Source organism: Cetorhinus maximus, chromosome 27 (assembly GCF_964194155.1).
Source record: "Cetorhinus maximus chromosome 27, sCetMax3.hap1.1, whole genome shotgun sequence".
Lineage (NCBI taxonomy): Eukaryota > Metazoa > Chordata > Chondrichthyes > Lamniformes > Cetorhinidae > Cetorhinus > Cetorhinus maximus.
In genome coordinates, this window is record NC_135905.1 from 23625783 (window position 1) to 23650807 (window position 25025).

Here is a 25025-nt window from a genome sequence, read left to right on the forward strand (position 1 = left end):
GCTTTGCTGGCCTGCTGTTTTTAAAGACTGTTCATCTAAATTCCATTTGTCCTCCTCTCCTTCTGTGTCCAATCCTTTTTCCTTCATGCCTTTTCTCTGCCAATTTTTCTTTTAGTTCTTCATGCATCCAGGGTGATCTATAATTAGCTTGTGTTTTTGGTTTTTATTGTAATACATTTCTCGAACTCAATTAATCATCCTTTTAATGATTTTCCACTGCTTTTCTGATTTTGTTTTTCAGGATGCTCTCCCAGTCTATCATCTTTAATTCCACCTTCATTTCCTCAGAATTTGATCTTTTCCAATCTATGACCTTAGTCTTGCTTATGTTAAACATGACCCATATCTTGAACCTTACTCTGTTGTGATCACTACTACTAAGATGCTCTTCTATTCATACTTTGCCCCCCACCCCTTGATCTGGCTGATTACCCATCATAAGAATCCAGCAATAATTATTTTTGTTGGATTTTTTACATGTTGAGAAAGGAGTCCCGAGCCTACTTTAAAACTTCATTCCCTTTTCTCCTTTTCCTACTTCTTCCTGCCTGTTTATTTGGGGGTAATTGATATCACCATGATTATTATTTTATGCCTGCAACCCCTCTTGTAGATTTTCCTCCTATTCCCTTTCAGTAATTTGGGAATTACTGAAATTCCCTTAGGAGTAATACACCTATTACTCTATTATAGGAGTAACAGAATACTCCTATTAGGGGAATGGATTTCTTCTTATCTTTCAACTCGGTCCACATGGATTCTGTATCTATCCTTCTGTTAGTCACATCCTGTTTATCGCAAACCATTATGTTATCTCTAGCTAGTAGAAGTCCTTCACCTCCCCAAGTTCCTTTCCCTATTCCAGTGGAAGCTACTCTGAACAAATCAAATGCCTGCCTGGTGAGCTGGAATTGTTAATGCCAAATTCATCAGTAAGAAATCCTATTTTTCCAAAACAAAATTAAACTGTATCGGGGATTTTGTTTTATAAAGATGTGGGATAAGCCAAATTATTCTGGAACTGAGCCGGGGATAGATTCTGGAGTGTATAACCTCTCTATATCAGACCTGGTTTCCATGCATTAATGGGTTCTACATTTGCAATCTAGATTCTTTACTGTGCAGAAAACCCTGGAGGAGCAGTGAGGTGATTAAGTTGCCTGACGCAACACTATCCTATAATTTTACAAAGCTTTAATGAAGTCTTCAGTTATTGAATCCAAAGCTTGCGGTTAAGGTAATCTCAAAATTGGGGAAAATATCTACAAATGGTATGAAGGCGGCAAAATACTGTGGATGCTGGAAATCTGAAATAAAAACAAAAAATGCTGGAAAAACTCAGCAGGTCTGGCAGCTCTGAAGAAGACTCATACAAGCTCGAAACGTTAACTCTGTTTCTCTCACCACAGATGCTGCCAGGCCTGAGTTTTTCCAGCACTTTTTGTATCTACAGATGTTATCATCTAAATGGTCAGGTATAACAGCAGCACAGTACTTGCTGAATATGGGTCAGATACTCAAAATATTTGTTGTTTTATATCCAACAAAGCTCAAGGTTACCGCAAAAGAGCCAGAAATTGAGAGCAGTTAATGAAAGTCGTTGGTCTGCACTAACTTGTAATAACAATGCCAAAAAACAAGCACTGCTCTGACAAAGCAAAAAATAAACTGATATATAATGGCATTTGGCAGAGGCAGTGTTTCGAAAGCATAGCGATACTGAGCGAATGTTTGAGCAATGGAATGAACATACATCAGCATTAATGCAAGCACTGGTCCCAATCTCAGAGCCTGCTCGAGCACTTTATTCCGAATTGGTGAAATATAAACCAAGGCCAGTGATATTATTGGCTGAAGCACATAAAATATTTGTGGCATTACATGGAAAATGGAAAGAAACAAAATTCATGACAGGAAGCAGGACAACAATCCAATGTAAACAGCAACATCCATAAGGAGCTAATTTACCATTTCCATCCCCTGGGCTGTAAAAGCAGCCTGCCTGATTTGTTAAACAAAATTCATGATGGAACATTATAAATAAAGGCTCCACTCTTTCTCCAGCATAATGTTTCAGTCTCTGAGTGCCACCCGAAAAGACCAATGGCTTTCAGAGCCTCTATGTCTTTCAATATCCTGGCACTAAGCCATTAAATTCCACTTGGTGACCAGGCAATAAATGAGATTTTCATCCATTTGAGCAAGAGGTACATTAAATACATTCTTATAATCTAATCAGCAGAACAGATTGCCATGTTAACATTCATTTTCTGACTCCAATACAGCTTTACAACATGTTCCCAAATCTTTCTCAATGCAAGTGTGTAAGAAGGCATTGGAGGAAGATGTGCAAGAAATACATGGGTGGCTTATCCCCAAGATTCTCCCTTCTGATGCATTCCGCCAATACAGACAGATACTTTCAATATGCTCTAACTAAGCTAAATTGGAATCCAGTGTCTTGATGAAACGACAGCTTGCATTTACATAGCACCTTTAATATACTAAAACATCCCAAGGTTCTTCAAAGGAGCATTACCAAGCCACAGCTGGAGATATTAGGATGCTTAAACTTGTCAAAGAGGTTGTTTTAAATAGCGTGGTGGTAGTTTAGTGGTGAAGAGATGGAGAAGTTTAGGGATGGAAGTCCGGGGCTTAGGGCCTCCCCCTAACTGAAGGTATGGCCACCAATGGTGGAACGATGCAAACTGTGGATGTGCAAGAGGCTTGAATTAGAAGAGCACAGAGATTTTGAAGGATAGCGAGGCCTGAGGTGATTAGGGAGATGCAAAGTCATGAAGGAATTTGAAAACAAGGATGAGAATTTTAAAATTGAGACCTTGTTGGACTTGGAGCCAATGTAGGTCATCGACCACAGGGAAGGAGATGAGTGATTTTACATAGCCGTAAGTGGGCGATTTTGATGAAGAAGAAATTATGGGGTTGAAAGCTGAGCTCAGGGTCAAATAGGACTCCGAGTTTGAGAGTGGTCTGGGCTAATATGGGTTGACAGAATTTAGTTCAGTGGGAGCTGCTGAATCTGGTTAAACAGTCTGTCAATACTCTCAAAAATTCAGACAGAATAATGACCACAGCAGCCCCGTGTCACAGGGTGAACTCCACAGATAGAAACACATCAGCAAGAAGCAGCCAGAGCTTCTGGGAAATGGACAAAAGAGTTCAACTCCAGAGGTGAGGTGAGAGTGACCGCCCTTGACATCAGGGCAGCATTTGACTGAGTGTGGCATCAAGGAGCCCTAGCAAAACTGGAGTCAATGGGAATCAGGGGGAAAACTGGTTGGAGTCATACCTAGCATAAAGGGAGATGGTTGTGGTAGTTGGAGGTCAGTCACCTCAGTCCCAGGACATCACTGTAGGAGTTCCTCAGGATAGTGTCCTAGGCCCAACCATCTTCAGCTGCTTCATCAATGACCTTCCTTCCATCATAAGGTCAGATGTGGGGATGTTTGCTGATGATTGCACAATATTCAGCATCATTCGCGACTCCTCAGATACTGAAGCAGTCCATGTCCAAATGCAGCAAGACCTGGACAACATCCAGACTTGGGCTGACAAATGGCAAGTAACATTCACTCCACACAAGTGCCAGGCAATGACTATCTCCAACGAGAAAGAATCCAACCATTGCCCTTTGATATTCAATGGCATTACCATTGCTGAATCCCCCAATATCAACATCCTGGGGGTTGCTATTGACCAGAAACTTAACTGGACTAGCCATATAAATACTGTGGCTACAAGAGCAGATATGAAGTTAAGGGTCTTGTGGCGTTTAACTCACCTCCTGACTCCCCAAAGCCTGTCCATCATCTACAAGGCATAAGTCAGGAGTGTGATGGAATACTCTCCACTTGCTTGGTTGAGTGCAGCTCCAACAACACTTAATAGGTGACACCATCCAGGACAAAGTAGCCCGCTTGATTGGCACCTCATCCACAAACATTCACTCCCTCCACCACCGACACACAGTAGCAGCAGTGTGTACCATCTACAAGATGCACTGCATGAACTCATTTAGAAAGCACCTTCCAAATCCATGACCCCCACCATCTAGAAGGACAAGGGCAGCAGGCACATGGGAACATGACTACCTGGAAGTTCCGCTCCAAGTCACTCACCATCCTGACTTGGAAATATAGCGCTGTTCCTTCACTGTCGCTGGGTCAAAATCCTGGAACTCCCTCCCTAACAACACTGTGGGTGTACCTACACCATATGGACTGCAGAGGTTCAAGAAGGCAGCTCAACACCACTTTCTCAAGGGCAATTAGGAATGGGCAATAAATAAAATAAAATTTCATGAGTGAATAAAAAAAGTGAAGAATGGTGAAGTTGATGGTTAGGAAAACGAGTGCGTGGCAGGCGTCAAAGACAATGGTTTTGAAGTTTCCAATATTTAACTGGAGGAAATTTCTGCTCATGTAGGATTGGTTAGTAATTGTTCTGTCCTCAAAAGGAAAAAGAAAAAAATAGCATCATTCTTTTTTCTAATTTAGTTCCCAAAGATGAAAGGGCAACTTGTCTGAAATGTATTTTGCTACCCACTCCATTCTGCTTGCTTGTTTTTTTTTTTAAAAACTCGTTCATGGGATGTGAGCATAGTTGGCAAGGCCAGTTAGGGATGGGCAGCAAGTGCTATCTTGAGGTACTGCCTGTTAACTTAACCATCAGCAATGTAAAATTCTCTGAATAATGTCTCACAGCAGGAGTGGTGGTGAGACAGAGAAGTTTAAGAAGGGGTTTTGTTGTTTGGGTTAGGGATATCAAAGTAACAAATATATATTGTCACATATAAATACACAATGACATTGAATTTTTCACAGAAGGACACCTGCAAATGACATGAGCCAGAGCTGCTTTCTGTGTTGTGAAAGAGTGCACGTGTGTGAGAAGTTGATGGTGCAGCATTCTATTAATTGCTGCAATTAATTTTTTCCTGCAGCTCCTGGTACATTTCACATACTCCATTATTTTATTTCATAAAGCTTATTGTAACATCCAACAAATTCACAGGGGTAATGAAAAAGCAGCGATCATTTCATCTATTCATTTTGGAAAAAAGGTTTATTCTATCCCCCTTCCCCACTGAGTATTTATATATTGAACTGCATTGTGGCTGAACTTGGTCAAGAATCTACAACCTGGACATGCTGCTGCACCGGCTCCAAAGACTAAAGAAAATAACCAAATGCATTAGATTCAAAATTGACTGTTGTACTTAGTGCTAGCAAAACCCATTAAAGCAACATATTACACAAAATAAAACAAAAAAGCTAATTTCTGTGGAGAAAGCAGTGTAATGTGGGTAACATGACATTGCACTATTATTGACATGGTGCTTTCCACAGTATCAAACTTCACATGCTATAGCAAAGTTGTCATCAATAATTCAAGATTGCTTCTTTCAAAAAAAAGTCAGATCCATTCTTTTTGGATTCCTCTGAACTTCTGCCTTGTGTGCAAATAAGGCACTTTTCAAAAAATTTACACCCATCCACTAATACAGAGGAAACTCCAGGGTTTTATCTCGGACTTCACTCTCATCATGACAGCCTAACTGATATCAGAATCTCAACTCAGAACAGATCATGGGCAGAAAGGAAAGTGGCGCAGTATTCCCAATCAGTGGCATAATAAATTAAAACATCAACAGATAGCTTCAGTGGATTACCCATTAAAATTCATGGGGTAAAAGGCTGATAGTTTCACAAGCATACTTGTGGTCTAAAAAAATTATTTTAAAAATTGGTATGGAATTGGTGTCGTTTTCTACTCCCAGTCAGGTATTAAACAATGATTGCAGGATTTGCTACAAACTGGGAAATGGCAGGCATAATGTCAAGAAGCACTTTACATAACAGAGTGAAGAGCAACTAACCTTATGAATAGGAAAGTGCAGGATAACATTTAGAAGGGACAGCAAAATGCTGAGATTGAAGGAAATCACAGACTCCAGTGAAAGATAAACTGGATGGGTCAGATGATCTCCCTTATCAGTACTTGGTCACTATTTAACTGAATATCAAATGAGAATCAGCAATAAATGGCACAGTTGGATGGAGGTTACATCAGCAGTGTCTGGTCTGTGGCACAGGAACTCAACCTAATATAATTTTTCTATGTTTATTCAGAAGGAGCTGCCAAGTTTCAGCCTATCTTTTGCTGAGCAAGTTGATCTCAGGTGGGGAGTTGGTGGTGAAGAGTTACAGTGTCCTCAGTATCTAGAGATTAGGCACAGCTCCTATCTGTAATCATTATCCAATAACTCCTACTGGAAAATGCTTACTATGCACAATATTGGATTCAATATTGACGAACACCATGGTCTAATGGACTGCTGGTACTGAATGTCTGAACTAAAACTACAGGAATGCATTGATGAGCACTGGGTGCAAAGAATCCTGTGGGCCAAGAAATCATACTCTAGCCTGAATTAATGACTTGAGGTGTGGGGAAAAGATATATAGCTCAGAGAATAAAACAAAAAGAATAAAGTGAAGAGAAAAGTTCTCACCCAAAAACAGCTCACTCTGCACTGTTAGTTAATAGCTATGTTAACTGATTTTTGTGCTCCACCATTGGTGGTCACGTCTTCCAGCCAAGGGCCTCAGTTCTGGAATTCTCTTCCTACACCTCTCCATTTCTCTCTCCTTCAACAAGCTCCCTAATTCTTTCACTAAGCTTCTGATCATCTCCCCTAATACTTTATGTTGCTTGGTGTCAAATTTTGTTTGATGGCATTCCTGCAAAGCACCTTGGTGTGTTTGACTATATTCAAAGATGAAATACATATAAATACAAGTTGTCTATCCTAACATTTATGAACAATATTCAGTTAAGTCAGTGCTTCATTATCCAGAATGCTCCTGTCATTAGCTCTAGCACACTTCAACACATCATTATTAGGCAAAAACAGACATCTTTCAATTGTAAAATGTTAGCAATGCTAATCAAACAGAACACAATAGATATTGGCCAAGATTAAGATTACTCATCCTCTCCTCCTCCAGTATTCACAGAACATCTGAGATCTTAACATTTACTTTATGGTGATAAAAGGGAAGTAATAACCGCAGACCAGCTCTCCTTATCAGCTGGATAATGAAGCTAATAATCTCTACAATCTCTAACAAAAACAAATATTGCAGGGAGAGTGCAAACAGGTGTTTTATTATTCATTCTATATTGGAAACGAGTCCATGTGCTTTGTTTGTATTTTCCACATGGCTTATCTTTATGGAATGAGGTAGCCATATCAATTTCTTTCATTCAGGCAGAAATTCAATTAGTTTAAAATGGTATTCACATTTCAACTGCGATAACAGTAATTAGCATAGGTGCAGAGAAACTCACTGCCACACAGATTACTCCTGAGAACCTGAGCAAAGGAAGGACGGGGAGAGAGCATGGCCAAATCAACCAAGAAATTTATTGTGAAATTGATGGCAACAGTGAGTGCCTGAACTAACAAGAGATAGATAACAAGACTTCAGCATCATTTTCAAAAATACCTTCCTAATCAAGTCAATAGAGCATAGTGCTAGCAGCATTACAAATAACATTAGGCGAATCAAACCAGTAGACGCCTGGATTGTAAATAACATTCTCCCAATCAAATGGATTACACAGCTGGTTACTACACTGTCTTTCAACATCTGAAAGGGGGGGTTCAGATCCAAGGCAGGCGAATGGGATGCTATTCTTCCTCTCTCTCCTATCTGTCAGGGACCAATATGAAATAAGTATGAGCAATCTTAAATTAATTCCTTGTAGACATGGCACAGCCCAAAATGCTTAGAATTCAGCACAAATTGGCAATTAAGAAGTCATAAGAACAGCTGCTATGGGAAATGGGAACAATAAATCACACTGAAGGATTGGATTACTGGGTTGGGTTTAAAAACTATAAAGTTGCAGCACTGAAGTACATTGAGTTTTACTCCATGCACATTAGTGCTTATCGCACATGGGCCGCAAAACATGGACCCTTCCCATTGACTACAGACCACTGACCCCACCATGGGCCACATACAACTGACCCTCCCCATGGACTACATACCACTGACCCCACCATATGCCACATACCGCTGACTCTTCCCATTGACCACATAGTGCTGACCCCACCATGGACCACATACCACTGACCTCACCATGAGCCACATACAACTGACCCCACCATGGGCTACATACCACTTACCCCACCATGAGCCACATACCACTGACCCCACCATGGACCACATACCACTGACCCCACCTTGGACCACATACCACTGACCCTTGCCATTGACCACATAGCACTGACCATACCATGGGCCACATACCATTGACCCTTCCCACTGGCCACATATCACTGACCTCACCATTGACCACATAGCACTGACCCTACCATGGGCTTATTACCACTTACCCCACCATTGGCCACATACCACTGACCCTTCCCATTGACCTCATAGCACTGACCCTTCCCATTGATCACATAGTACTGACCACACCATTGACCACATAGTACTGACCCAACCATTGAACACATAGTACTGACCCCACCATTGACCAAATAGTACTGACCCCACCATTGAACACATAGTACTGACCCCACCATTGAACACATAGTACTGACCCAACCATTGAACACATAGTACTGACCCCACCATTGACCACATAGAACTGACCCCACCATTGACCACATAGTACTGACCCCACCATTGACCACATAGTACTGACCCAACCATTGAACACATAGTACTGACCCCACCAATGACCACATAGTACTGACCCAACCATTGACCACATAGTACTGACCCCACCATTGACCACGTAGTACTGACCCCACCATTGACCACATAGTACTGATCCAACCATTGACCACATAGCACTGACCCCACCATTGACCACATAGCACTGACCCCACCAATGACCACATAGTACTGACCCCACCATTGACCACATAGTACTGACCCTGCCATTGATCTCACAGTACTGACCCCACCATTGACCACATAGTACTGACCCCACCAATGACCACATAGTACTGACCCCACCATTGAACACATAGTACTGACCCCACCATTGAACACATAGTACTGACCCTGCCATTGATCTCACAGTACTGACCCCACCATTGACCACATAGTACTGATCCCACCACTGACCACATACCACTGACCCCACCATGGGCCAAAATAATTATAAACCGTATGCTGACATGAACCATATACAACTTATTCTTATCATGGTTTATGCCCAAGTGACTTAATTGCAAAGAAGAAAGTTAATTACATGTAATCTTTTGATATGGTAAAGCTTCATATATTTCTCCTCAGTCATGGATAATCAAACAAATCTTCATCGTCTGACCATTTGCTTTCCATGTTTTGTAAAATGTGAACAAATGAAATTAAAAGGAGTGGGCTATTCGGCTCCTCTAGCCTGCTCCGCCATTTAATAAAATCATGGCTTAACTCTACTTTCCTCTCTACCGTTCTACACCCTTTGACTCCCTTGTCAATCAAGAATCCATTTAACTCAGCCTTAAAAATATTCAATGTCCCTGCCTCCATCACTGTCCAGGAATATGAATTCCACAGACCAAAGACTCCCAGAGAAAAGAAATTCTCCTTATCTCCGTCTTAAATGGGAGACCCCTTATTTTTAAACGGTGTCCTCATGTTCTAGTCTCTCTCATAAAGGGAAATATCCTTTCAGTATCCACCCTGTCGAGTCCCCTCAAGACCTTATACGTTTCAATAAGATCACCTCTCATTCTTCTAAACGCCAATGGGTACAGCTCCAAACTGTCCAACCTTTCCTCATGAGACAACGCCTTCCTCCCAGGAATCAGTCGAGTGAACCTTCTCTGAACTGCTTCCAGTGCAATCACATCCTTTCTTAAGTAAGAACAACAAAACTGTACACAGTAATCCACATATGGTCTCACCAACACTCTGTACAACTTAGCAAAAAATTTCTTACTTTTATATTCCATTCCCCTTGCAAAAAATGATAACATTCCATTTGCCTTCTGAATTAATTGCTGTAACTTGTGATTCATGTACCAGGAAACCCTCTGTACTGCAGAGTTTTGCAATATCTCTCCATTTAAATAAGATACTGCTTTCCTATTCTTCCTGCCAAAGTGGACAAGTTCACATTTTCCCACAATATCCTCCATCTGCCACTTTTTTTCTCACTCACTTAACCTATCCCTTTGCAAACTGCTTATGCCCTCTGCACAACTTACTCTCCTACCTATCCTTGCATTTGACTCATTGTTACCTATCGTTATAATCTTCCTTATCCAGCTCTTCTAAAAGGAGCATTAATCAGAGTTCTATTCCACAAACCTAAGTCGATAGATCTGAGGGGAGGAGAGCTCTACTAATCTTTGAATTTAGAAACAAGCTATATTCACTTCTTGGTTCATAACTTAACAGTCGGAGTTCAGGAACCCTCCCTGGTAATCCTCTGAAATTTTTTCAATGTATTCATATTCTTTTGAAAACAGGGGGTGGGGAAGATACAAAATTACATTCATTGTTTTAAAAGACAGGACTTGTCCAGTTCCAGAAGAAGAACAGAGCAACATATTAGGGGTTAAATATGTTCACCTGCATTAGGGTGATAGGTTATACTAACCATGGTCTCCTGAAGCTTGTTTGAATGTTTTATGGAGTTTGAGAAGAAATTTCTGTAGCTTTTCCTGACACTGGCCAGTTCTTTTTTGCCTCTCGCAGGGGTTAGTATGAATAGCAAAAGTTATTCCACACCCCACAGTAAAACCATAGACCAGTGAGGTTCAATTCCCTTGTGGGTGAAGTTATGGATAACCATAAAAGATAAGATCATGGAGTCTCTGGATAGAAATGGAATTGTAAACTATCACCAACATGAGTTCATGAAGGGGAGGTCTTGCTAAGCTAATTTACTAGATTTTTTTTGAGGGTGTGGTGAGAGTTTAACAGGTGTATAAGACAGTGGCTGGAATAACTTGCATTTCAGTGGGGCCTTTTATATAGATCCCCTGGAAAGGCTGGTACTGAAAATAAAGAAAAGCAATCAGTTGAAAAATGTCACAATGAAAAGAACCAAGGGGGACTGTACATGAATTTCACCCTTCTGGGAGAATGTTATCAGTGCTGATAACAAGGATCTATATCATGGGTCTTCTTTTTAGTATCTTAATGAATCATTTGGAGCTCTAAATCACAAGAACAATGACCAAATTTGCAGTTAATACAAAGCTAATGAAGGTGGTCGATTGCAAAGCTCAACAGGATCAGCTACAGGAGGATCTGAATATACTTGAGAGGTGGGCAGAGAGATGGCAAATAAACTCAATGTATAGGAATCTACAATAGATCCAGTCACCACAAAACATCCATCAAAGTATTGATACACTGGATCCTGAAATGTCATTTTCTCAAAGAAATCTATCTAATTTACATTTGAACAAATCTAGATTATCTGCTTCTACCTTATCCCTAGGAAGTGGGTTCCATTGACTGACCAGTCACTCACTGAAATATTGTTTGCTCAGGTTAGTTTGGAATTTACCTCCCTTCAAGTGCAGGCCATGTCCGTTAGATCTACTGTTCCAGACAATTTGAAACAGTTTGTCTTGGCCTTCATTTTCCAGATAAAAAATCCTAAAAACGGCAATCTTTCCTCTCCCAACCTTCTCTTCTCTAGTGAGAACGTGGGTTACTTACATAATTGCTCCTCATAACCCAATTCCTCATCCCCTCAAACATTCTGGTTACTCTCCTCTGCACTCTTTCATTCACTGAAATACCCTTTCTGTACTGTGGCAACCTGAACTGTACACAGTATTCCAAGTGCAATCACACCAATTATACAAGTTACAGAATTACCTCACTTTTTCTAACATTATACCCCTCAATCGTCTAATTCAATAGAGATTAATCCAGTTCATCCATAAAGATATCAACTGAACCTGAATGAAATTTATTTTCTGTTAGATCGCTCCATACACCCTGTATTCTATGAAAACAAATCTTTTAATCTTGCTTGATACTTGCGCATTTTGCAGCTTCAATTCCATGCTTCTTTACCTTATAGTTAGTTTAAATTATTCTAAAATCTTGTGCTGGCTCCACCCAGTTTCCCATGCAGTAAGAGTAAATTCAGTTGCCTGAGTCAGATGGGAGAATGGCACTAAGGGAGTTGTTATTCAGAAAGCCTGTTCAGCCACAATGGGCCAAATGGCCTCCTTCTGCGCTGTAACAATCCTGAGATTTTTTTTATAACATTGTCCTCTTTAGAAAAAGGTGACTATAATGTGTCTTCTATGGATAATCTGGTGTGTTGCAGAAAAGGACTAACTGTAAAAAAAATGACCTGACTTTAAAATGAAACAATGCTTAAAAATCAAAGATTCCTAATGGAATCAATCATTAGTCAGGCAAACATGTTTCTATCCCCATCATTCTTATTAAAGGATGCATTAATAGGGTGCACATTAGCTGGAATACACTAGCTGAAGAATTTGCTTGCCTTTAAATTGGACATGTGTAGACACGGCTATAGGCTATTGGTGTCACAACCCCACAGAAAGCTGCAGGGGGAAAGGGAAGATTACTCTGGAAAGGCCTTCAGTAGAAATTGAATCATACAGAATCCTCCCCATGCATATTTTATATTTTTGAAATAAAATTAGGATAACCGTCTTACACCTGATAATACAACATTTGGCAATTGAACATTTAAAATGCTTATGTGGCAGACCACACATTCAGACACACAACACTACAGCATTATACAACACAAGTGATAACTATACAGCATGATCCAATATATATCATTTCAAATTTAATGCAGAACTCTTTTTAATTAAGATAAAGGAGACTTTAATTGCTTTTTTTCAGCATGATAATGCAGCTGCTTTAGAACATTTCAGGTTTTTCTTGGCTGCCAGTCCAGACCAATTGAAACTGCGCAGAAACTAAGTGACAATGAAGCAAAGAACATTAAGAAAACAAAACAAAACAAAACATTGATGAAATACTATATGATAAAAAAAGCAACAGAATTAAAATGAAAATTAGCATAGGTGGAAACGAAAATGGAGGAATCCAGATTTGAATTCAACCATAACTAATGGTACAAAAGACTGCTGTCTGCTAGCTTTAAGGACCTTACAAGAGATGAGTTTGTGCAGCCTTAGGCCAGTTTCTGATGTGTGTTAGTATACAGCACAATGCCATGCAGGTGGGCAATCTCACTCAGGCCTCTAGCATGGCTGAAACTGATCAGGAGGCAACAAGCCAGTGGTGAAGCAGTAAATATTGCCAGCGAGACCCGAGAGAGCTGGTGTGTGGCAGGAAGCAGCTGCAGGGGACTAAGGCAAGAGGTAGGAGGGGAAATGGGGGTAAGTACAGGCAGGGAGAATGACAGGTGGACGGGGGCCAGAATGGGTGTATCTGAGGCTGGGGGTTTGTGTTAAAGCCAGGTTTGTGAAAGAGATGGCACTGAGAAGCATACCACCATTTATCAACAGGAGGGCTGAAAATTAAATCTGATGAGGTATCCGTACATGAAGCTTAAAATTAACTCCAGGATACTCCAGGCACAGTGCGCCATACGTCATATTATTAATATATTACTCGTCAGAATATCACTCCCTTGAGGTGGCTCTCAGTGGATGAAAAATGTCACAGGAGGTGATGTGAGGGGAACCTGTTCCAGAAAGTGTGAAATTTATTGAAAATGCACGCTACATATGATATTGAGATCTTTATTTCTGCACTCATAGTTTAAACAAGGTATTCCAAAATATTAAGAGCCAGATAGGAAGTGTGATTGTAAGACCCATACCCACCCTGCAAGCTGGATGACTGAGCCTGGTTGTGCGTTAAATGTGAACTTTTTTCTTCATTTTACTATTTTCACTTACTAACTCGCAACTTGTTTCAAGGTAGGATCAACATATTGATGCAATACAGTATTAGGCTCTGTCAATGCAACTCTTCATAGTAATTAGAATGAAACCTTCTTCGCATGATTGCTGGTTTGGAAAATTTGCCTGAACTGCTAGATTTCTAGTGATAATTCTCCTAATTATGAATGCACAATTCAACAAACTTGGCTGGAAAACAATGAGCATTATTTAGCAACACAATACATCCTGTTATGTGACCCAGCCAAGGCAATGGTGTCCAGCAAGCACAGTGTGAAAGGAAGGAGTTATGTTTACAGTGAAAACCTGGATTTTTCTCAAATGAAACAAAGCCGAATGTAAGTAATCAGGCAGAACGATAAACTATTAAATCTATTAGTTTTAAAAGATGTGCTTTTTAAACATTCTTTCTCATATATACGCCAGCACTAGTGCCTTTAATCTTGATAACTTTTACCTTGTGTTACTTTAACCCCAACATTAAGATGCAAGACAGAGTGAGAATATGGAGAATGAAAAATAAACTGAAATAAATGACTGAAGCGAACAGTTGAAATGCAGAAAGGTCTCGAAAAACTGGACTTACAGAAATCCCTTCATCGACTGTTTGGGTGGTCTTGTCAGCATTTGAAAAAGCTGATCCTTTCGTGTCAGAATTTCCTTTCTGGCAATTACATCTGGCGCTCTGTATACAAAAAGAGGTGGAATTAGTCAATAAGGTCTGGTAGACTTGGTAGTCACATGAAATAATTTCAATTTATTTTGCTGCCATGCTCACCATCCAACAAGGCTCACTGATCTACATTGACTCCTGGTCCCCGAAAGCCCTGATTAGAACATTTTTATCCTTCTGTTCAAATCCCTCCATGGTCTCACTCCTCCCCATCTCTGTAATCTTCTCCAGGCCTACAATACTCTGATAGTTCCTCCAACTCTGGCCTCTTGTCCATCTCCCCGCTATTGGTGGCCGCGTCTTCAGCCGCCTGGGCCTTAAGTTCTGGAATTTCCTCCCTCAACCTCAATTTTTCTGCCTGTCTCGTTACTGTTCGTTACAACCTACCTCTTTGATCAAGCTTCTGCTCAGCTGCCACAATGCCTCTGAACTTTCTATGGCTTATTGTCAATTTTTGTCCAATTATTTTAAAATGTGCTATGTTGTTATCACAGAATCAAAAAACTGCAGGTGCTGGAAATTGGAAATAAAAACGGAAAACATTGGAAACACCCAGCAGGTCAGGCAACATCTATAGGAACAGAAAGAGTTAATGTTTCAGGCCTGTGACCTTTCATCAGAACTCAAAAAAAAGGTCATCGACTTGAAACGTTAACTTTGTTTCTCTCTCCTCAGATACTGCCCGACTTGCTGAACATTTTCTGTTTTTATTTCTGTACCGGTACTGTTGTTTCTGGACAGTCCTGTTCCTCACTGCAGTTTATTGAAAGGCAAGCTGACTGGGAATGAGGTGCACAGCATGCATTTGAATCAGATAATTTGATAACACCTGGAACTTCTTGCTGCTATATCTATCCACGTAACAGCAGTCACTGCAATTTAAAGTAATTAATTGAGACATTTCTGAGAGTTGTGACAAGGGGCTCGATAAATGTAATATATTCTTACCACACTCATTAACAATTTCAGATTATATATTACATATCAGTCACCATAACATGCTGTATTTTTATACACTTACAGTTCACTTTTGACAACACAGACCATAGAAAATCCAAACTTTCTACCTCATTTGTAATATTTAGAGTTTGTTTTATTGGGAAGAATTTTCCCCGTTTGGGGGTGGGGGGGGGGGGAGGGAGTGCAGGAGCAGGCGCGGGCAGGCCTGATTGGGGGCACGCTGCCATTTTAAGTGGGCAGGCCAATTAAGGCCCACCGTGCATGACGTCCCCCAGGAAGCACTATGCCCTCCCTGTGCAGGCGGGGGGTGGATCCCCTCAGCCGGGAGTGCGCTCTCTCACGATGCGCAAAAGAGTGCATGAATTTCCCTCAGGCTAAGTGCAGCCTCAGGTAGATCGGCTTAGAATCAAAATTTTGAAGGTAAATGTTGAAAAAATTTCCCTGACATGAACCCTCATATGACACTGTCGCATGAGTTGGGACATGTCCATCACTTTAACTCAAACATTTATTACATTTTTTAAAACCCTCATCCCGCCCGTGGATGAGGTTTCAATGCTTTTTATGAAGCCCGCCAGGGCTCCCGGCCTGCCCGCCAACTAAGGTTGGACGAGCAGGTCCATTAATTATGTTAATGGTTTTTAAAACGGCCTCAATAGGCCGTTGACAGGTTGGTGGGCGCACAGCTGATTCGGCTGCGCCCCTGCCGACCTGAAAATGGAGATGATGCGGGAGTTCCTCATTTTACACGTCGGAGAGCAGGCCCCCACCCCTGCTCGTCAACCTAAATATCCTGCCCATTATTACTGCAGTAACAAAAATCTATAACTTGGCAAATAGTGAGTAAATATTAGTGCAAACTTATTTAATTATATACTCATTAATGAAGCACTTATTAGAGAGAGATTCATATTCTGGAGATGTCACACCATGTTGTACATCCTGAGGCAAAGCAATTTCTTGCAGTAATGAGTTTCTGTCCTTATCACAATGTCCTTATTCTAATCAGGAACAGATGGAGTGTACACTAGTCAGAGGACACAGACAAATGTGTTCTTTCAGCAGCTGCTAGATGGCTCCATTTATTGTGTCCTGGTCAGTGACAGATTCTCCAGCTTCCAGCTCGCTGGGGGAATTTGGTAGTAATTAAAGTGAAGGACTGCACTATCCATAATTATTCTGCCATAAGAATGATACAGATATTTTACATGATATAACATTCCCCCAACTAATCAGCCATGAAATGAGTTAAAAGTAAAATGGCGTGACAAAGGGAACAAAAACTAATGAAATACGAGGCAAAGAAGTAAAACACACGGTTACAAACAAGATTATAGACAAAGTATTTCAAACGTAACAGCTAGAAAATGAATTCCCATCATTTCATAGTCTATTAAAATGCTGGAATTTGAGAAACAGGAGAAGCAGTTATAGGAAAAGTCAATGATGAGCTATGAAGAAATAATAGCACAGAAGGCAGCCATTTGACTCTCTGTGCCTGTGTCAGGGACAGAAGGAAGGCATGGAAAAAATAGCAATTCAAGTGAAACTATCTTTTCTAACTGCACTTCCTGTTCTTTCCCTGTATCATTATTCCAAGCTTCCTTTTCAAACAGCTCAAATACCCTTTTAAATAACATTATAGTTTCTTGTCTTAACAACTTGCAGCAAAGCATTCTATTATCTAACAGACCTTTGGAAAAATTATTCCAAATTTCCCTCTCTTCTTCGTGATAATCTAAGAATATTCTCCCTTGTTAGCAATTTATCAGCTTATGGACATAATAACACACTACTGACCTTCAAAATCTCATAACCTTGAAATCCCTTAATTATTTTCTCTTAACTAGCTCTGCCTCACTGAAATAAATCCTAATTTTTCCAAATCTTCTTTCATAACTTTCAGCTCATATTCTTGCTCCATTTCTATTGAATCTTTGCCATACTCATTCCATGGCTCTCCTTCACATAATGGGATGCCCAGGGCTGCACACACTACTTCAGTTGTAGCCAGCCACTATCTTGTACAAATTCCACATTAACTTCCTTGCCTTTATATTAAACACTCTTTTTATAACAACAATTAACATAGACATGAATATCTTTAGCAAAGAACTGATGAGCAAATGAAACAACTAGACAAGAGATAGGTAAGATGCAATCTCAAAAACATTCCATAACTAGGGGGATAATATTCAAGCAATGGTGAGTACCGACAACATCGCTGTCTTATAATATGGCCGGCCAAATCAAAGATTCTCCAGAGAACACGGTGTTGATCACCGAGTTCTCATACAATTAAGCATGTTTTGAATAGTTTGTGTAACCAGGTCCTTGACTCATATTTTCATTCCGAACCATTTTCTTGTAGTTTTTGTCAGTGGTGGTTTGCCATTGCCTTTCAATCTCGGGGGAAGGGCAAGGTGGTAGGTCCCAAGTCTACCTTAGCCAAATTAAACCAATGCTTTTGGTGTTATTCTGAATCACACGCTAACCATCTAGCCAACTGAGCTAATCAGCCCCTTGTGTAAATAGAAGGCAATTACTTGTATGTTTGTACTCTTAGGGGAACATTCCCGCCACCCCCCCGTCGATGGGGGGGAAGTGCGGGATCCAGCGCCAGTGGCTGGCCTTCCAATCGGCGCCACCATTTTATGTGGGCAGGCCAATTAAGGCTCTCCCAGTGTGACAACCGCCAGGAAGTGCTATGCGCTCCCTGTGCGGGCGGTTGAGGGGGGGTGGATTCCCTTAGCTGGGAGTGCGCTGTTTCACGCATGCGCATGAAAGGGCACACAGATCTCCCTGAGGCAAAGTGCCGCCTCAGAGAGATCGGCTCCACATAAAAAGTTGACAGAAAAATCTTCCTGACATGTCCCCTCATGTGACACTGTCATATGAGTTGGGACATGTCCTTAACTTTTATTTAAACATTTGGGAAGCATTTAAAAGCGCTCATGAAACCTCATCCCGCCCGTGGATGACGTTCCATGCTTTTTCCATGGCCCACCTGGGCTCCCAGCCTGCCCACTGACCCTAAGGCTGGATGGGCAGGTCCATAAATCAAGTTAATTAGTTTTTTTAATGGCCTTAATAGGCTGTTGAGTGTTCGGCGGGCGCAGCCAACTAACTGAAAATCTAAATGATGCGGGGTGATGTCAGGACGCACGCCCGACATATCCCCGCGTCATCCCCCGCTCGCCGACCAGAAAAACCTGCCCTTAGTTCATTTAAAGGCATTTGACACCAAATGAACTATTTTGAAGAATTTTGTAGGCAAACGTGAAAGTTGATTTGCATACAGCCAAGGTCTCACACAAATTGATGAGATAAATGAACAATTAATCTGCTTTTGGTGATCTTTGTTGAAGGTAAAATGTTGGCTGGGCACCGACAGAATTCACCAGTGGATATGTCCGCACGTTAACATTTTACTGGCAAGATGACGCTTGGTCAAAGCAGCAGTCCCTCAGTACAGCACTGAAGAGTCAGTCTAGATTAAATCCTACAATGGAGCTTGGAACCATGACCTTCTGACTCAGAGGGAAGAACCAGTGGAACAAACGCACAAGGAACTAACAGGACACCCATTTCGTCTATTATTCAAGGCACTGTTATGTCTCAGAAACAGATTCTGGCACCTGATGTCACTTCACAAGATCTGATCTGCAACTACATTGCAGGCCTCAAGACCATCAAATTCTCTTAATATCTGGTGATAGCTGCAGAGCAAGACAAACCTGGAGTTTGTCCCTGAGGCAGAATTTGCAAAGAGTGTGTGATCTCAAATCCCAAATTATGCCAGTATTGCTGCAAAGGCAAATTCTGGAGGCTACCGATCAAATTCTTCCTGATCATCTCTCAATGATATCCATATTGCCCACTCTTGATACTTTCCCAAGTCCATAAGCTTATGGTTATTATACTTGGGGGGGCAGGAGCAAGGGTGGTGTGGTGAAGGGTTATTAGCATAGGCTGAAGACAACCATTTGCTTTTGGGCATTGAATTAGGATGATTGTCTGTTAATGGGAAAAAGTTATTCTTTTGCTTTCATATAATCTATTTAAAGATTTATTTGGGAAAACCATAAATAATCAAACAGGTAATAAGTGTAATATGAATGATCTACTGTCTATTTGGGGCATTTTGCTGAGCAGCAACATATTTGGAAACAGGCACTGCCTCAGTTTAGAGTAACTGATTTATTTCACACAGGTGATTCAGAAAAAGAATGAAGACCTTTGAGAGATGTGTCAAATGTGGGTGTGCATGAATCATGTGATCATGCAATTTATGGTTGGAGGTGTCAAATGGACAGCTGTGACTTGGTTTGGGATTTAATTACTCTAAGATTGCTGTTTTCATTTACATGCTGGATATTGTGATATTCTATTAGCTATTATTTCTAAATTATGTGCCATTTTCCAATTGGAGAAATGACAGTTTAAAACAAAGACCTCGAACAGAAGTGACAGTGCGATATGTAAATGAAATAGGTTGATGTACATGAGCTACAGTTGAACTTTAGATGACATTGAAGCAGGAATTCATAGCCCCATTGTGACAAAATGACTGACCGATTCTCCCAAGTTCATCAAAGGCAAATATGGTTTATAATGGGGAGGTGGTGGCATAATGGTATTGTCATTGACTAGTATTCCAGAGACCCAGGGTAATGCTCTGGGGACGTGGGTTTGAATCCCACCACGGATGGTGAAATTTGAATTCAATAAAAATCTGGTATTAAAAGTCTGACGTTGACCATGAAACCATCTGGTTCACTAATGCCCTTTAGGGAAGAAAATTTGCTGTCCTTACCTCCAGGCCCACAGCAATGCGGTTGAGTCTTAAGCGTTCTCTGAGCAAGGGCAATTAGGGATGGGCAACAAATGTTGGCCAAGAACGAATAAAAAAAACCCAAAGGCAATGGAAATCAGTGTAATTTCCACTTGATGCTCAATGTTTGTACAGCATTAACCTTCAACCCTAAGTATTTCCTTCTGAAGACTTCCTCATGAAAATTTTAGTTGGCTGTTATTTTTCAGCAGACAATATATTGACATTCAGCTGGTACTCATTTACTGAAGGAAATACTTACAGTTACATTGCCACAACATCAGTAGCTTTAGAGTGCTTTGCATAATGAATTACTTCCTTGAGCGAAGTGACTGTTGTTTTGGGAAATTCAAAAGCCATTCTGCACTAGCAACTAGATGAATAACTAGTCCACACTTATCATTGAATGCTATTCCAAATTACAACTTTTATTTGGAATTCAGCATGAGCTGCAGAGGTGCATGAATCTGCATATAACCTCACTCACATCCAGCATTGCGTCCAGTAAACAATGACATCAATTTACAACAACCACTAATTAGCTCGCTATTTACTTTCACTATTTTCTTTGTATGCTTGCTTATTATTTCTAAGTACTCTGGATAAGTTCTAAACAAAATTTGCAATCCACTGAATACAGGACCACATTTTGCTGTAGCACATTGTACACTTAACTTGCCCTTGCAGATTTAGGTTTTTATATTTCTTTTGTGAGACAAATTGCTAAAGGAGTGAGCTGGTAACAGCACAGCAAGGGAAACCAGATTTCTGGGATGAGAGCCTACTGGACAAGAAACTGTGCATCTCCTTACCCAACAAGGTTGGAGGATTGTGACATAAACGGTGCAAGCGTATAGAGTGGAAGAATTCATGTGCAGAAAGAGAAATAAAGAGAGGGAAAGAAATATAGATTAAGAGGTAGAAGAAAAGGAAAAGTGACAAAAAGTTTAATTTAAAATTTTAAAATTTAAAAGCCTCCCATCAATTAAAACTGGAAGGAACGCAACACCATACTTGCAATAGCTGATTTTCAATGCCAGAAATGTTGTTTGGCAGCAATTAACATTTATCACTTTGTTAAAGGACATCTAACAATAACGTGGACAAGGTTCACTTATCTGTTACAGTTTAGTTTATCTCTAACACGCAAATACAGCAACATCAGGCTGATCAATGTATTTCAATGGTGAAACCGATAGTGAGATGTTGTTTTCACGATGCTAATAGCCGAGCATCATAGCTCAGACAGGATTTCCGCGTTTAACCATGCATCTGCTGCTCACCTGAATTGTTGTACCATTTACACATAAATAACCATGATAGCCATGAGCCTCAGTGGTACTTTGGCGGCAAAACATGGGTCAGTATCTACTGTACTGCATGAAAATTCAATATGTTTGAGAGGCTGATAAATTGAGAGATAAGTGCTGTTAATGCTTTGGTGGGAAAATGACAATGGAAATAATAATTGGATCAGCACTCATAATACATCAGAACAATCAAGTGAAATCTGAAAAATATGATCAGTTTTCTTGGGGGAGAGAAATATACGTTTTCTTTTAAGGTAAACAGATTGTTGCCAGCAGGGCAATATAAGAAATAGCTCTTCTTGTAAGTTTGAGTGGGTAAATCATAAGTGACAATCACACTGTGCAATCCTTTGTAGAACAGCAGACATCATGCAGTACAAAACTAATTTATCTAGAGACATGCTGTTTCATATTTATTATAATGTAATAGATGAACAATTGTTAAACATTTACATTAGTAAGGATGGAAATAAGGACCAAAATAAACAGAAATTAACCTATACTACAATACAAAATAATTATGTTTTTGTCCATTTACCTGGAATAAATGAAGCAAATTAACTAACACCTCACTTGCTCTCACTGACCGGGTTAATTTGCAAATTGTAGTGTCTCTCTACAAGTGCAGGCAGCTGTGTTCTGTAGATGGATTTCAACTGTACAGCTGCTATAATATTTCCAGCTAAGGATAAAATTAGTGTGATCAGGATGTGCAGCATTCCTTCCCATGCTATATGATGGAGTACATACCTGGGGCTCACAACACCATGATGTGTCCTGTATGTCTTAAAGTTTTTGCAGCATTCCTTCCCATGCTATATGATGGGACGCATACTTGGGGCTCATAACACCACAATGTGTCCTGTATGTCTGAAAGCTTTTGCATCTCTGTTGTTGTACATGAGATATCACAGCACTGTGCTAGTGCCAAGTTACTTTCATAGAGTAAACTAAATGAATCAAACTGATGTAGCTAATGTCCGGCACAGGATTATCAACTATGGGGAACAAATAAGCAACAAAATGCAAAAAATGGCTTAAATATCTCTGAAACATTGGTATAAAAATGCTGCATATTTAAAAATGAATTTCCAGAATGCAGATGATGTAGGCAAGGTCAGCAATTACTGCCCTAGTTATCCTTGAGAAAATGGTGGTGGGTTGCCTTCTTGAACCACTGCTGTCCATGTGGTGAAAGTACTTCAAGATTTTGACCCAGCCTCAAAGAAAGAATGGCAATATATGTACAATTCATACATGGCCAAAGCAACTCAGCAGTTACACAGGAAGCTGGGTCTATTCATGGGAACAAGAGAGTCAGACAATATTAGAAGGGGCTAAGAGGGAAAGATGACAACAGGGGCATCTGGGAGGGTCAGAAGATGTTAGAGAGAACATGGTTAAAGCCATATTGATGAAAGAGAAAGCTGGGAATAAGGAGGATGTCAGTCCCAGGATTACTGTGGAACTCACCCACTAACCATCAGTCCAGAGAATGGTAGGGGTAACCCTTCTGACCAAGAATGCCGATTCCCCTAGGGCACACACGATGATGAATTGCATTCCAACATTCTGCTGAGGGAGCGGAAGAAACTTTTCGATAAAAGCGAAACTGTTTTCAACTTCTGCTCTAACTAGTTTGCAACTGAATTTCTAGAACGTTCTTGGAGAATATTATCCAAGCTTGGGAGATTGGTTTGAAAGGCTGTCTGAGCTCGTTAGCCTTTCTTCCAACAGTCCCCAACAACAGCCAACTTTTAAAAATTATTTGGCACAGAGTGGCAACACATTCAGTGGTAGCTGGAATTAAAAAGGATTAAAATCATCTTCCAGTAATTACAAATGTGATCTGGCACTCAGTTCCAGCATTAACTATTGGGAGTTGGCTTTCAACGTGCAATCTGGTTTAATAAACTTGTTTTGAAAAGGGGTTGGCTGCCAGGAATGCATTTAAGATGTACTGGAGATGCTGTCAGTGTCACAGGGCACCAGGGAAAGTCCAGAGTCTCATTTCAATTAGAAGCAGAGCTCATCAAAGTAAAAGGAGGCATCTTAGCCATCCGAAACACATGTGTCTCCACTTCAGGGAACACATCTGTAAAAACAAATTGAAGTTGATCGAATTTATCCTGCTAACTGCACGTTAGCTGTAAATTCATATGGAGGGATACTTTGCTCATATTAAACAAATCACGACTGTTGCAGGGCATATCACACTCAATCAGCCCCAGTATAAATGATACACTCCATCTATACCACAGTTATTAAACTGCAAATTACATTAGGCCAAAAAAATTATCAATATTTAAGCAATTAAACTTGGGTGCCAAACTGCTCTTGAGGAGAAAGATGAGGCTCGACACCCTTTGCTACAAAGTTTAAACCAACAATCAAAGTAACCCTTAAACACAAAGGTGATGGGGCTGGACTGGTTCAGATTAACAGACTTTTCCAGTTTCTGTCATTCTGTGCAAGTTCTCCATTTTGTAGAGTGGTGGGGTGGAGGTGAGGGGTTGGGGGCGGTGGGTGCAGTTTGAGAGTAGGGGCACCTCTGAGGGATTTCACTGTGGTTTCGCACTGCCCTGGGCCCTCATTTCCAAAGTCTTATGTCTCTGATACTCCTCTTCCTCTCCCATTATTACACAGGACAGGAGAGTCCCCATTGGGAAGACATTTTGAGCTGCTTACTCCTACTGACCTGGAAAGGAAGGGGTGTAGGTGTCTGAAAATTTCAAATGCACAGAGGCAGACAGCACTACAGACGAGTATGGTGCAAGTTTCAGAGAGATACATTCAAAGGAGGAAAAATCACAAAGATGATAATTATCAAGCTCCAGAAATCTTAAGGTGATGTCACTTTGTATTGTGACTAAATGCCTGAATATAGATCTACCCCAGCGCATTATTTGCATAAATCTAAAGTGCTTGTATCTGATCATGTTTTGCATGGGGCAGCTATGTAGGTGAGTGGTAAAGGGTTTTTAGAGGGCACATCCTGGAGGTGGTTTAGACGATTCAACATTTCAGTGTACCGCCAGTGTGAATCAATTGGTGCCTAAACGTCATGGGAAAAACACTGAGCATTGCTACTCAAACCGTAGGAACGCCAAAACACTTCAGGAAATTCAGGGTTCTAGTATAATCTGGTGGATTACGTGTGGCAAGGGAAGTTTGCAACCTTATACATACATCTGTCTGAGCCCTGATTCTAATCTTCTGATAGACGGACATTTCATTTCTTGCATTCCACCAAGAATGAGGTCTGTAATATATTGAAATCGGCAAGGCTGTGTTGTGTCTGCCCATCTGAAGCTT

The 25025-nt window shown here is 40.6% G+C and overlaps 1 protein-coding gene across 3 annotated transcripts in view; it reads right to left on the reverse strand.

Moving 5' to 3' along the window:
* Window positions 1-25025, reverse strand: part of ccser2a (coiled-coil serine-rich protein 2a) — a 568362-nt gene that overhangs the window by 71830 nt on the left and 471507 nt on the right. For all 3 annotated transcript variants that reach the window (XM_078530898.1, XM_078530897.1, XM_078530899.1), the window contains exon 9: window positions 14520-14618. In XM_078530898.1, the coding sequence (XP_078387024.1) occupies window positions 14520-14618 (99 nt within the window). The remainder of the gene's footprint in view (window positions 1-14519; window positions 14619-25025) is intronic.